Genomic DNA, 13,616 nt, shown 5'->3' with positions numbered 1-13,616 from the left:
GGAAAGATTATCTCAAGTGAAGTGCTTGCCAGCACAGGTCACAGGCTTTGTAGAAAGAAGGTGAAACCTGCAATTTCTCTTCCAAGGTACTAACATAAATGAAACCAAAAATGCAGAAGAGAAGCACAGACTTGTTGCTCGTCCCAAAGAAGAGCCAGATGTGGTCACATCCATCCACTAGCACCCATGAGTAGCAGTGCTCCTTCCATTTACCACCTTCTACCAGACACTTAACTCAGCAGAGAACTCACCAGGAGTCTGGGTACAAAATAGGGAGTTTCTTTTATCCACATCAGAATTTTTAAGGTCTTAAAGCAATCTTTGACTCCATCAGAAAATACACTTGAGAGAAAAATATTAGGTGATGAGGTCACCTTGTGCATACCAGTTTTACTTCAATTACATTGTGTGTGGGGGAGTTCTAAGACAGATGATAAAAGCATAGAAGTCAGAAAGCCAATACATTTTGGGGGGGATTCTCAGCTCGTTATCAAGGCTGAGATCCCAAAAATTAACCCACTAAGAACAATCTCTAAGTCAGACCAAGTCAGAGAGTGTCTCATCTACCAGTCACACAGACCCATCTCTACACAGAGAACACATCTTAAGCCAAAATTAAGGTAGGTGCATTAGGAAAGCAAACTGCACAAGCTTGTAACACCACCACCTAGGTGTTTTCAGGCTGAAAAATCCCCAGAAATGAACTCCTAACTCCTTCCCCCACGAGGGGCAAGAGCTCAGCTCTCAGCACTGCCTGGCAGAGCACGGGGCACACTTACAAGAGGGTTTCTGTGCGGATTGATTTCAGAGTCCACCCGTTTTTTTCTTCCATCCCTCTGTTTACAGACTCAGCATCAGGCCAAATTGCCCATCTCCCACACAAACAGCCAAGCCTTTGTTTAAGTAGCTATCAGCAGACTCAGGGCAAGTACTAAGCACTTATTTGCAGACTAACCTGTACAAGGTAATCTCTGGGCAAGAGAGGCAGGCGAACATGCTCCATCAGCTTAGCCATGTGCTCTAAGCGAGACTCCTTCTCATAATTGATCCAAGAAATAACAGCTTCAAAGACCTGCACAGACAAAGCACAGTTAAAGGCAGAGGAGGGAACTGGCCTGCACGGTCACCTGGCCAACATCAGCAGCTCTGTGATTTTACAGCGCCGGAGGAGGTGCTGCAAGACCTCTGTCAGACAGACAAAGCTGCGACTGCCCAGAACTCAAGCGGCACTGTAGCGAGGAGCTGAGCTGCCCATGCACGTTAAGAAGCGACTTCGCAGCTACATGTGCCGCACGGCTCTCAAAGCTAGCAGTGTGTCCAGGACAGTCACACACCTCTTGGACGCGAGTGCTGGAAGGCAGCCAGGAAAGTTAATTAGCCTGCCGACATTTGCACTGGGCATTATTCATGAACCCAGCCACAAGGGTCACTTCTGATAAGAGAGCTCTCCCCTCCTGGAGGAGCCTGGCCACACAGCAGGCGCTGTGCTCACCGTCCTGTTTAATCACCGCACCGCTTCCCCCTCGAATCCACCCCCCAGGAGCCTTTAGGACAAGCTCAGCACACGCAGAGGAAAAGCCCTGCTCTGCACGCATGGCACTGCTAAAAATACTCAGAGAGTCCAGCTGGGTCTGAGCTGAAGTCTAGTTCTGCTCCCAGATCCAACCGGTTCAGATAAGCATCCAAACTTTGACTCACAAACAGCCCCATGCAGCAGGAGCCACTCAGAGCCCTGCAGGAGGAACAGATGTGGGCAGAAGCCTCCTATGTGGGCTCCTGTATGAATATGCATGTGCTTATATAACCAACAGCCTCACTCCTCCCGAAAGAGAGGCCTAAAAATGTCACCAGGAGTGGGAAAGGCTTCCTGAAACACCCAGCAAGGCAAGCAGGGAGGCTGGAGCAGTCCGAGATGCTGCACAGCAGGATCAAGATCGTTAGTTTCCCCACAGGGTCAGAATTAAACTCCCTGCCTACAGGCAGAATTCCCCAGCTGCTCTCATCACCCGGTTATTGGAGGGGGGAGCTGAGCACAGCCCTCTCCTCACAGACCCCAGCCCCTTGAAAAGGCATTGCTGGCCCTTTGCCCCAAGCACACTTGGCAGGTGCCCTTGGTTTCAACCTCAATCTTGGGTCACCAAATGGTCAGGTCAATTTGCACAGATACTTTTTTCCCCTTTCTTTCCATCCCTCCCCAGGAAACCATTTCGTGTGGTCCAAGGTCACTAATTGGACAAAATCAACCAGAACTGAGGGCACAATCTCTCAGCCCTCAACTACTGGCTGGCAAGTTTATTCACAGGAGGCACTGGCAGATGCACCCTCCCACACAGGAGAGGCAGAGCAAAAAAGGGCTTCTTCTCTTAGGCTAAACTACAGACGTCTCAAAGAGGCAGTAAAGCACCAGCCTCATTTCCCATGCCAACCAATGCTCCTGCCGAACTGCTTGGAATTCAGGATGCTGCCATGAGGATTTACGCAATGCAACAGGGAGCCACAGAACTGAACCCCAGCAAACACAGGGGAAAACATCTCCTGCAGAACCTCCAAGGATTTTTACATGGAAATAAATAAACAAACTATTTCTCTTCGGCTACAAGGCCCTGAAAGGAGAAACTAGGTTGTGAGAGTCTTTTAATTGCAAATGAGGGTGGCAGGAGCATAAAGCAAGCGGTTTAGCCACCCGACAGGCTTTCTGTTAACCTCTGCTGCACAAACGCTGAGCTACCAGCCAGCTCACAGGACCGGGCCAAGGTGACAGTGCACAAGTCTTAAGGGAAGGTGAATGTGCAGAGGAATAAACTGCTTCCTTGGTGCTGGAGGCCACTCCCGAGTGCCACACATGCTGACACCACCCTGCTGTGCCTACTCTAACAGTAACAGATTTTGCTTTTAGAATCACATTCTGGCACCTTCCATGGGCTACAATTCCTAGTTTCATAAGAGGGGGGGAATGTTAATCCAAGCCAGCAATCTCTCTATTTAAGAGAGATTCCCACTAGTGCCATGCCCTCCCTCTGCAACACTGTGCCCACTGCAGACCCCGAGCAGCTACTGCTGGCTCGCTGGCAGAGAGGCTTCTCCAGCCATGCACGACCCACTGCCAGGCTGTGATGACGTGAAGCCACGACCCACACAGCTTGAATCAGAGCAGGGGCACGGCTGGCACCTGCCTGGCTGCAGGAGCAGGCTGAGCTGGGAGAGGCAGATCCCCTGCTCCACACAGCATAGGGATAAAAGCCGGCAGTACCCTCTTTCTGCACACCAAGCAAGCCCAGGTGCTTGCCCAGGCTCTCCAGACAAAACTCCACTTGTTAGATGCTCCCAGCAGCGAGGAGCAAATTGTGCATCAGCTTCTAGTGCACGTTAGCAGTGTGAGGTAAGCCAGTGACTGGATTCTGTGTGAAATCCCCAATCCAAAAACCTCAGCTCTTTTAAAATATGTATTCCATTCCTTTTGTCACCCTTCCCAGTTGGCAGGAGCCCTTTCCCAAGGGCTGGCAGCTCCTCTATTCTACACTCCAGGAGTAAAGATGAAAAAAATTTGAATTTCTTTTTAATCACTTTATCCTTGCTTATAATCAGCCAATTAGGTCAGGTGCAGAAAGCACTGATAAAACTCTTCTGATTGCTCAGCTATAGCAAAAAAGAGCAGGCAAGGACCAAAATAAACAATTTCCCTCCACCAAAAAGGGCCTTATGCAAGCACAGAGGCTGGGAACAGCAAGGGGGAGGGAGAGAGAGAAAGGAGAATCAACTTTGAGTAATGGGGAACTGCTGCCACCATTTTACAATTAGAAGAGATTTCTGTGGAAGCAGAAAACTTTTGCAGTCCTGACGGCCAGGGGATATCATTATGTCCAAATTTGTGGAGATGACAAATGTATTTCATTAGGCCAGTTGGTATTAGGGATGGAGGTGGCAGAGGATGGGGGGAACACACAAGCTCTTGGACACACACGCCTTGAGGCTTTATAGGGCAATGCTTCTCTCCCTGGCCTTGTTACCTTCTGGCCTTGGAAAGACTCAGCTATAGCACTTCCCAAGGAGCTAGAGATGGGAATGCTCTGGCTCACAGGCTGCTGTGCATGTGTAAGACTAGATATGAACAGGAACGAGAAAGCTTCTCCTGAAATCTGGCTGAGACAATTGAACTCTCAGACGTTTGGAGTATTTGCCTGCTTACATCAGCTGGGCACAAGCACACACACAGGTAAGTGTCTGTGTTATCTACACACAGACACACACATATATATATTTATTTCTGTTAAGATTTATCCCATACATTAGCAGATGGGAAGACTAAAGGTCAGGCAGACTGCTTTGTCTGTGGTGAAGCTAACACAAACCAGCAGCCTACCTATAAGTCTGACCTCAATTCTCAGCACTTCTTTGGACTCCAGCACTGTTTTTTCACATCTGTGTTACAATCCCATTCTCTGCCTCTCTCTTGTTGTTTTGAAGGCACAGCTCATGCCTACATTTCCTTCCACTGCCTTGCATCCTCAACTTTAACAATCAGCTAAAGAAATGCTGGGTTTGGTTGCATAAAGCTCAGATGCAGGAGGGAGGCAGCACTTTGATTTCTCTGGGCACAGGGCCAATAAAAGCTTTTTAACAATGCTGCACAGGACTGGAAAAAATGGGTTACTAAACCTGCACTTCCCTTTGCAGGCTGTTTGGCTGATGCACAGCAATTCTGCTGCAAGTTCAGGCCATTTGTTTTTCCCCTTTCTGGCCCTGCCTGTGTGGCACCTCACAGCAGCCTGCCAAGGTGCCCGTGCCAGCGCAACGCCTGCAGAAACACACTCCCAAAGCCCCGAGTTTGCTGGCTCAGGATCTGAATGAAGCCTTGCTGCATTCACAGCTCGCATGGGGCAGGCTCTCTGACAAGCTTTACAGTCCCTATGGCCCAAGTCCCCACTTGTCTGCAGCCTAGAGGGAATGAGCCAGGATGGATGCACACACAAGGGTGTACACAGACCAGCAGCACCAAGCACATCCAGGTCTGCATCATCCCAACAAAACTCAGGCAGCCACAAGTTACATAACCCTCAAGCTCCTGGTAGCCTCTCACAAGTGTGCATCTCCCCACAGCCACAATTTAGAAGTGAGCTGAAGGTCTCAGGGTAGGTACTTCTGTCCAGAAGCCTGCTGGATGTCATACAAGAAGCCTACACCAGAGGAAGGTGCTGGACCTGGTGTTCATCAAGTATCACAATTAGTGATCCTCATCCCCAGGACTACAGACTACCTGTGAACATTTCAACCATGAAACAACACCAAAGAGTGCCTTTGTCCCCCTCTTCCATTCAAAATATGAATGATGCTGGAAAAAGTCTGCTTCCTTCTCTGTGGTTGCAAGCCTCTTTTAGTCATTCTGTCTGACATGCAATAGAAGCCAACACTCCTCCCTGGCCTAATGAAATTCACCCTTTTTTGAGGTTTTATAGCAGGCAATAAGAGCTTTACACAACAGCAGATGGGAGGTTCCTAGTTTTCCAGGGAGAAAAGGTATTCAGTTCTGGCCCCCAGGGCTTTTGGAAGTGATAGGGATCTAAGAATCATTATTTCCTCCAAAGAACAACCAAGTGAAGGTCAATTTTATGTGGGGTTTGGATTCACATTGTTTTTATTTCTCCTTTCCATGTGATCACTGTTGGAAAATGGCCCCAAAAGAGTATCACATAAGAACAGTTCCTGATGTAAGATCTAGAAACATTACAGCATTCTTCCATTCACTGCTGCTATAGAATTTACTGTACCTTTTCTTCAGAGGAGACTGTGAGCTTGTCACTCGATATTAAACTGCAAACCTGGTCCAGACTAAGGCTAAGAAATTCTTCTCCTAGCATCACCTCAGGAAAGTGCTGCTCTGTTCAACAAATGAAAAGGGGGAACAGAAGATTACAATGAAATCCATGCTTTCAGTTAGCAGAAGGACAGCAGCATTCAGAGAGCCACTCGAGCACCCGAGGCAAAGGACGCGCGGTGGCTGCACAGTGGAACAGAAAACAGCCTCAGAGCAGGTGAAAGGAACTTGATGTCATTTCAGGTAACAAAAACCTCAAGAGACATTCTCATAAACGATATTAAATGAGAAGTTAACTTCCTGCAAAGCCACCAAGGACCTTCCAGTGGCAAACACAACTTGAAGTGGCAATTGAGTGAGTGCCAGTGCCTTTGTGAGGCAGTGAATGACTTGGCCACCTCCAGTCAGTTCTTGCTGCTTCCACAGCAAGACAGGAGCAGATCTGCTCAATACCTGGATGAGAGACTCCAGCTAGGGTCCTTGGAGTTCACAGATATTCAAAGGAAAGCCCAAGGTCAGTGTGAAGCAGTCAAACAGCAGGTGTAGTGCATACCCACAGCAGCACACCATGAGGGGTGCCAAGGCATCCAGCTGAATCTGGGTGAGGTGGCACACAGACAGGTGGGAAGGGAGACCCTTGCTCTATGCACGCACATGAGATCAGCTCTGCTCTCTTCCTCCTTTTACTTCTTTCCCCAAAAATGTGTAAATTCAACCTTTCTGCTGCTCCAAGCCCTCAGCACCAATCTTCCCCAGCAGCTTTGCCCCTTTTCTACTTAAGCCTGCAGCTGCAGACATGTCTTTTTCTCCCTTTTTGCCTCCAAATCCCTTCATGCTGTAACTTTGGGAGCCACCTGAAAGCAATGCACGTCACTGCTTAGAATCCCAACCTGGATTGCAACACAGGTCCAAACAGGATTATCAAGCCCTGTAAGGAATATCATGTCCCTGCTCGTGGAACTAGATGATCTTTAAGGTCCCTTCCATTCCATGAAGGCACCCAGACAAAGCTCACTAGGAAAGGGTTACAGTCTAGAAAACCACTTTCTAGGTCACAACTGCTGTCAGCCTGCCAGTGACAGCTTCAGCTCTGCAAGCATTTCTTACATAGACATGCCAATTTAATCTCACCTGCTAAGTCTCACTTATCTTTGGTTGAACTACAGAAACATGGATCTCAGACACTTTATCTGAAGCAGCTTTTTCAAGTTCTAATCCTTCAGCTTTGAGCAGCTTAGACAGCTGTATCCCGAGAGCTCCCTCCGCAGCAAGATCTGCCTCTTGTTTTCACATCTGCAGATTCTGCCTGCCAAAAAGCAGCACCACAGGGACATGAGCTGGCAGAACTTCCAGAGAGGAGCTCCTCAGAGATCACACCCAAACAAATCCTCACCAGTGCTGGTGCTGGGAGGGCACTTGGGCTTCCCCAGTCCTACTTGGCCTAACGAGGACACCACCACCACAGTTAAGCCAAAGGTTCTGACTAAAAATAGCAGTATTTTGATGAACTTTAACAGTCTGTGATGCTGGAAATCATACCCAGATCTAATGAACTCTTTTGGCCCTGAATACTTGAGAAGCAGGAAATGATCCCCATGCAGCAAGGCTGGATGCACTCAGACTTCTGGACACAATCTCCTACTCATTCTGGACTGGCATCTGGTAGTACAAAGAAGTTTGATCTCTTCTTATTAGTTGGAAGCAGGTAAACATACTTTACTCATTTTAACAAAGCAACTTGTGCCTGCATCAGGAAGGTTCCTCCACCTACTAAAGTTATCCATTGGCCAGAACTAAGCATTTCTCAAGCAGCTGAGCCCATGCACACAGGGACTCTTGAGCCTGGAGACTTGTGTCTTGGTTTAAGGCTGTTACATAAACAACAGAGTGAAAAGAATTTTAATGGCATTTTTATTAATGAAGTTCCATTAACATTACATGGGCTGCTGTACTAACTGGGACTTAGGAAGGCCTATAAAACAACAAAGCAGACTTTCTAATTGCCAAACAACCAAATAAATATACAGTGAATGCACTGCCTGTTGGGTTAAAGATTAAACGGGGCCTGGAAGCAAGGATAATGAGATATTACAAGAAAGCCTTTCTACAATTAACCATTCCTTCCAGGGTACCTTTTCCTCCAGGGGATAATACAACCAGAGCAGCTGAAAAGGTTTTACTTTTATTTGCAGGAGAATAGGGGAGGACTTGGTGGGCACTTTTTTATTCCACTGAGCCTACTTATGGTCCAATTAAGGACAAAACCATAGCGAGGGGAATGTTGCAGGCCAGAGCAGGTGCTCTGGCAGACAGCAGGTGTATTTTTCTCTACACAAACAGGCTGAAAAGCAGAAAAACAAACTGAGCTGAGAAAACTACCAGCTTATCCCAGGCAGAGGTCAAGGGCAACTGTGCTGGAGGAAACTGGAAAGTACTGGGAGTTAAGAGCTTGGAGCTGCTTGGAGCAGCTTTGCATTCACACTGTGGAGCAGACATGCTGCAAACCATTGCCAGAACCTGCTTATTGCAACCAAACAGCCACTCTCAAGGAAACAAGTCCATCCACGCTGTGGGTAAGTGCCCATTGCTCCACAGATCAGAGGCTCCAGTTAAATGACAATTTTAGCTGTGTTACCACTCCCACCCTCTGCTATTTATTCCTAGAACACATCAACCCTCAGCACTGCCTGCTGCTCTCGCAGGACAGCATACACAGGGAGGACATCAGCAACACTGTGCTCCTGAACAGACAAAATGCTTACTAGGAACATACTAATAAAATACTGCATGGGCTGGGATGCAGAGGATCAGGAGTTTTTTTTTACCTCTTTAGGTGTTCCCCTGGGACTGAAGCAGAGTTTGCAGTATCACAGAAAGTCACAAGCCTACGCCCTACAAGGGCATGCAGCAATAGGGCAAGGGGCAATGGTTTTAAACTAGAGAAGGGCAGATTTAGACTGGACATCAGGAAGAAGTTCTTTACAATGAGGATGACGGAACACTGGAACAGCCTGGGGAGGTGGTGGAGGCCCCATCCCTAGAGACATTCAAGGTCAGGCTTGGCGGGGCTCAGAGCAACCTGCTGTAGTTGCAGGCATCCCTGTTTACTGCAGGAGAGTTGGACTGGATGACCTCTAAAGGTCCCTTCCAACCCAAAGCATTCTGTTTTCTGTTCTAATACTACAGAAGCATGAAGAGAACAAGCAGGACGTGCTGATCTTGCCCAACCTGAGAGTCTCTGTGGCTGGAAGCAGGTTGAAGTGCACAGAGAGAGGAGCCTGCCCTCACCTGCGTAGGCGTTCGCCTGCTGCAGCAGCTCCGTACACGCGTGCACGTCGGCGAACGCTCGGATTCCAAGGCAGTTGGTGGGATGCAGCTGGGACTGAAGGAAGTCACAGCAGTTTTTCCTAACATCCATCAGTTGCAATAAACTAGCAGCTGGCAACAAAACCTGCAAAGGCAAGAAAGGAGAATTAAGAGTTAACAAAGTTGGGTTCACAGCGTGCACGAATTAGCTGCAATTCCCCTTGTGGACAGGGACACATCCCTGTGGGGTGCCAGGAGGAGGTTCAGGTATTTTAGCATATTTGTATGTAGAAAACTGCCACCTGTGCTGCCAGGGATGGAAATGGCTACCCCGTGCTGGGCTAAAAGCAGAGCTCTTCTCACACAACCTCAAGGCAGGTAAAAGGAGGACAAAAGACAAGCAACCAGAGATGCACCTGAGCTGCTGGCTTTAAGTCCTGCCACAGGGTTGGGTTTTTTTGAATTGTTGTTTGGGTTTTTTTGCCCCTGAAATGCTTTCTGCTGTTTCTCTGCATTACCATCACATCGAAAGCCCACAGCAGCCCAGCACTTTCCAACACCTTGAACTGTCTTATTTCCAACAAAGCCATGTTGGCTTGTGAGCAGGGTGTCCAAAACACCCCTTAAGGGAGAAAGTTCACAGAAGCTCAAGCAGGTTCTGGTGACAGTAAAGCTCTCAGAAAGGATGAGGCCAGCTCTTCAAAGCAACAGCTCTCATCCCCACTCACACACAGTTCTGTGGGCACTTGGTCACGACTGCAGCTGAAGATGAGTTACTGCTTTGCATCTACAAACCTGAGCGCAGAAACGAGAGAGAGAAGCGCAGCAGGAATGTGACATCTGCAGGGAAAACCACCTCTGAGGCCAGCGAGAGGGAAAGGAAGCAGCAAATGAAGTCGGTGGGGATGTTACAGCCCGTGACATCAGCTACTTCCTTTCTGAGGTCGTACAGCCACTGCAGACGTGTCTTACCCCAGCTCTTCCGCAGCCCTGGCTGCACCGCACGTGTCCTGCCAGCTGGGCATCTGCGCTCGCCATCTGAGCACACATTTCCGGGGAAATGTTCCCAACCCAAAACAAACACCACCAAGGGGCTCTGAAACAAAACTAAGAGCTTAACAGCCTTCACCTCCCTGCACCTCTATGGCCAGGAAGGGAAAAGGATGCCCCTTCCACGTCCCTGCCTGCCTGTCCCCAGAGTCCTCAGGGTGAGGATACTCACGACCTGCCCCCAGGTCTTTTCTAAGCCACTGATGCATTCCAGCTCCAGCCCAGCTGTACACTGACTGCTGCCAAGCAGCCACTCCAACAGGCAACCATAAAAAAAGAAATCAATTAACCCAGGAGCTCATTTTGGCCCAAGCCTCTTGATGCCAGGAAGAGATTAGTTAGTGGTTGTGATTAAATCAAGATAGGAATGCTCTTGCAGTTCTGAAACCTAGCTGTGAACCACTTTCTATCTAGTTGAACCATCTCCTTATATCAGCAGAAAGGTGAGCAACCGAGCTGCATAGAGCTGTAAGGAGATCAGACTCCTTGCACACTATGTCCCTGGCCAGAGCTTCCTCCGTGCACCTCATCCACCCAGTGTGCATGCATGCAAGTCCAGGTGGGCTGCCTGCCTTGAGTGGTTTGGGATACTGCTTTTAAATCAGGAGGTACTCACTGCCATCACCACTACCCACGTACGGCAGCCCCTTCAACATTCTCATGCCGCTAAACAGCCTCCTGCTGGTTGAGAGGGCAGCCCAGGAGCCTTACAGCACTGCAGGGAGCGGGGCATTGTCACAGAATACTGTTCTGAAGGAGGATGTAAACAGCCCCTCAAGAGGAGCAGCTTTTCTCTTTCTCCTCTCCCAGCTGAGCATCTCACCGCTCACCTCGTTTTGAGCAGGGAAGGCAAAAAGCAAGCAGAGGATATCCGCTAGCACAAAGTCTGTTTCCTTTGGAAATAACAAGAGGAAATGCCCTGCCTAAACGTGCAGCAGCACCAAACTGCAGCCCCATTAATATCCAGGCCAGTTACTTGCTGGGGTCTGATTTGGTGCTCAAGATTTGAACTGCAACCGCTGCAAATGATTTACAGAGGAGGCTTCTCCACCAGATCAGTCTCCCTACCAAAACCCAGCAGGCTCCAGAGGCTGCATCAAAAACATCTGCTGTTACTACAGAGACTGATTTCCTTGCTGTGTCCAGAGCCTTTTCTGCAGTGTATGTGTGTTTATAGACATGGCCAAAGCCATCTAGCCCAGCAGCTGTGCCCTCTCACTGTGCAGCCCGACACAGCACTGCCTGTGCCATTAAACACTTCCACAAACCCTCCATGTCTCCGAACCAGGGACACCTCTCAGCCCAAAGTGTTCTCTGTTGCTCTGAGCCTCACTGAACAGGCAGGACTGCAGAGGCTGGGGTTAGTTCTCTGCTCTGACACAGCCTTCCAGGTAACCTCGGCCAAAAGTTAACCCATTCCTCCTCTGCAAAACCAGGAGAACATTTCCCCAGGGCAGGGATGCATTAAAGCTTCTAAGCAGCTTTGGCAACTTAGCCCAATTGGAAGCCAAACACAAGTCCTGGCTGTAATCCCTCAGCAGCACATCCAGGGCCACAGCTGGGATCGTGCATCTGCCCAAAGAGGGAGACAGCTCCCGGGCATGCTCCCAGGGGAATCTGTGACCAGAGAAACAAGCAGAGTGTGTGCCTGCACGGCAGGTTAAATACTCAGTCTTAAATAAATGCCTCTAAACTGCACAAGTAGTGGAGATAAAACTACATGACCCTAATGTGGCTTTGCAGTGCAAGGCAGGCAATTAGGCTTTATCATTCCCCAATTGCTGCCAGCAGCACAGAGGGTAAATAATGCTGCTTTTAGCTAAATGCTCCACCTGGGATAAAATAGCTCAGCAAAAGCGTGTGGGACAGGGTCAGGCAGCCACAAAACCTCTCCAGGAACAAGCATTCAAGGAATACAGAGGTGAGCAAGAAAACAGGGGAGCAGCTGGTACCTTCCCTCCTGATCTACCTTCTCCAGTTTGACCACATGGAACAGACACACCACCCCTTGGTTAAACGGTGGGATAAAACCACAGCAGAGTCCCCTGCTGCCAGGGCCACAAGTTTCTCCTCATGCTTCTATTGGGCCAATTTGATTTAAAAGACTCTCCACAGGCCTTGGAAGGGCTCCCAATGGCTGCAGCCCTCTAGAGAATCAGCTCTGCTGTTGGTCAGGGCTCTCCAGCACTCCAGGGAGGGCAGAGCGTGGCCAGGAGGAACATTTGCTCAATCAAAGAATCATAGAATCAGCCAGGTTGGAAGAGAGCTCCAAGCTCATCCAGTCCAACCTAGCACCCAGCCCTGCCCAACCAACCAGACCATGGCACTAAGTGCCCCAGACAGGCTATTCTTGAACACCTCCAGGGACAGTGACTCCACCACCTCCCTGGGCAGCCCATTCCAATGCCAATCACTCTCTCTTTGAAGAAGACAGCTCCGAAAGCTGAGCTGAAAGCCTCTGCCTCAGCCTGGGCTTGCTTTTGGAGTGAAGCACAGGAAGGGAGATGAAGTGACCCACTTATCACCCCCTTATCATCAAAACTGCATCTGTCATGGATACTCTGCTTCCTTCTTGTGAAGCCCTAACTCTCTAGGGAAAGGCAGAGAGATGCAGAAGCACACTTCAGAAAAGGAAGTGCTACAGCTCCTAGCAAGGCTTTTTACCTCCTTTTCCAGGCCATTTTTTATTACAATTACTCCACAGAGCTGACACTTTCAATATCTGCTTCTCCCAGACAGCTCAGCTCAGATTTCTCTCTGCAGATGAGCCACATTTGGAACCCTGGCAGCATACAAGGCCACATCACACCACACCTGCTACAATGCAGCTCCTGTCCAAGAATGCAACTGTGAAATCAGGTTAAACAGGACTGCTCCCAAGAAATCATTATACCTCTAAGGGCCATGACTTTCTTCATTGGGAGGGTGACTCTCAGGCTGCCTGCAAGTCCTCAAGTGCCATCAGTAAGGATGGGTGGGACAGGCTGAGGAGGGTCAATAGTCGCTGTCTGTAGCCACAGAACCTGGTTTTCTCTCAGGAGCACCTAGGAAAAGTAGAGGCCTCCTCCCAAATCTCCTCTTCATGCAGCTCTGCTCAAGGGCACTGTGTTGAGCCTCTGCTCCAGTGCCAGATTTTGCTCTCCTCACTCTCCTCTGAGCAGGCAGGTTTGATATGAGTGCTGGGAATTGAGAGATCAGCTGCAAAATCAAAGACTTCACTGCAGAGCTCAAGGGATGATCTGTTAAACAGCCAACTGCTCTGGACAGGTAAGGGGCAAAGAGCTCTCTGCTTGCTTTGACATGTGCATAGGCCTTCTGTTGAAGCCAGCCAGAGCTGCACACAAGCATCCTTCTACCGTGTTCACTTCTGGAGCCCCCAACACAAAGTAGGACATGGAACTGTTGGAGCCAGTCCAGAGGAGGCCACCAAGATGCTGAGAGGGCTGCA

The 13,616-nt window shown here is 49.1% G+C and overlaps 1 protein-coding gene across 4 annotated transcripts in view; it reads right to left on the bottom strand.

Annotated features, from left to right (window-relative positions):
* The window catches only part of KLHL3 (kelch like family member 3), a 60,706-nt gene that overhangs the window by 17,562 nt on the left and 29,528 nt on the right, over nt 1-13,616 (bottom strand). For all 4 annotated transcript variants that reach the window (XM_064162159.1, XM_064162160.1, XM_064162161.1 and 1 more), the window contains 3 exons: nt 9,101-9,263; nt 5,766-5,875; nt 956-1,072 (listed from right to left, as the gene is read on the bottom strand). In XM_064162159.1, coding sequence (XP_064018229.1) covers nt 956-1,072; nt 5,766-5,875; nt 9,101-9,263 — 390 coding nt within the window. The remainder of the gene's footprint in view (nt 1-955; nt 1,073-5,765; nt 5,876-9,100; nt 9,264-13,616) is intronic.

The sequence above is a fragment of the Pogoniulus pusillus genome, chromosome 22, assembly GCF_015220805.1.
Source record: "Pogoniulus pusillus isolate bPogPus1 chromosome 22, bPogPus1.pri, whole genome shotgun sequence".
Classification (NCBI taxonomy): domain Eukaryota; kingdom Metazoa; phylum Chordata; class Aves; order Piciformes; family Lybiidae; genus Pogoniulus; species Pogoniulus pusillus.
This window is presented reverse-complemented; position numbering and strand designations above follow the sequence as displayed.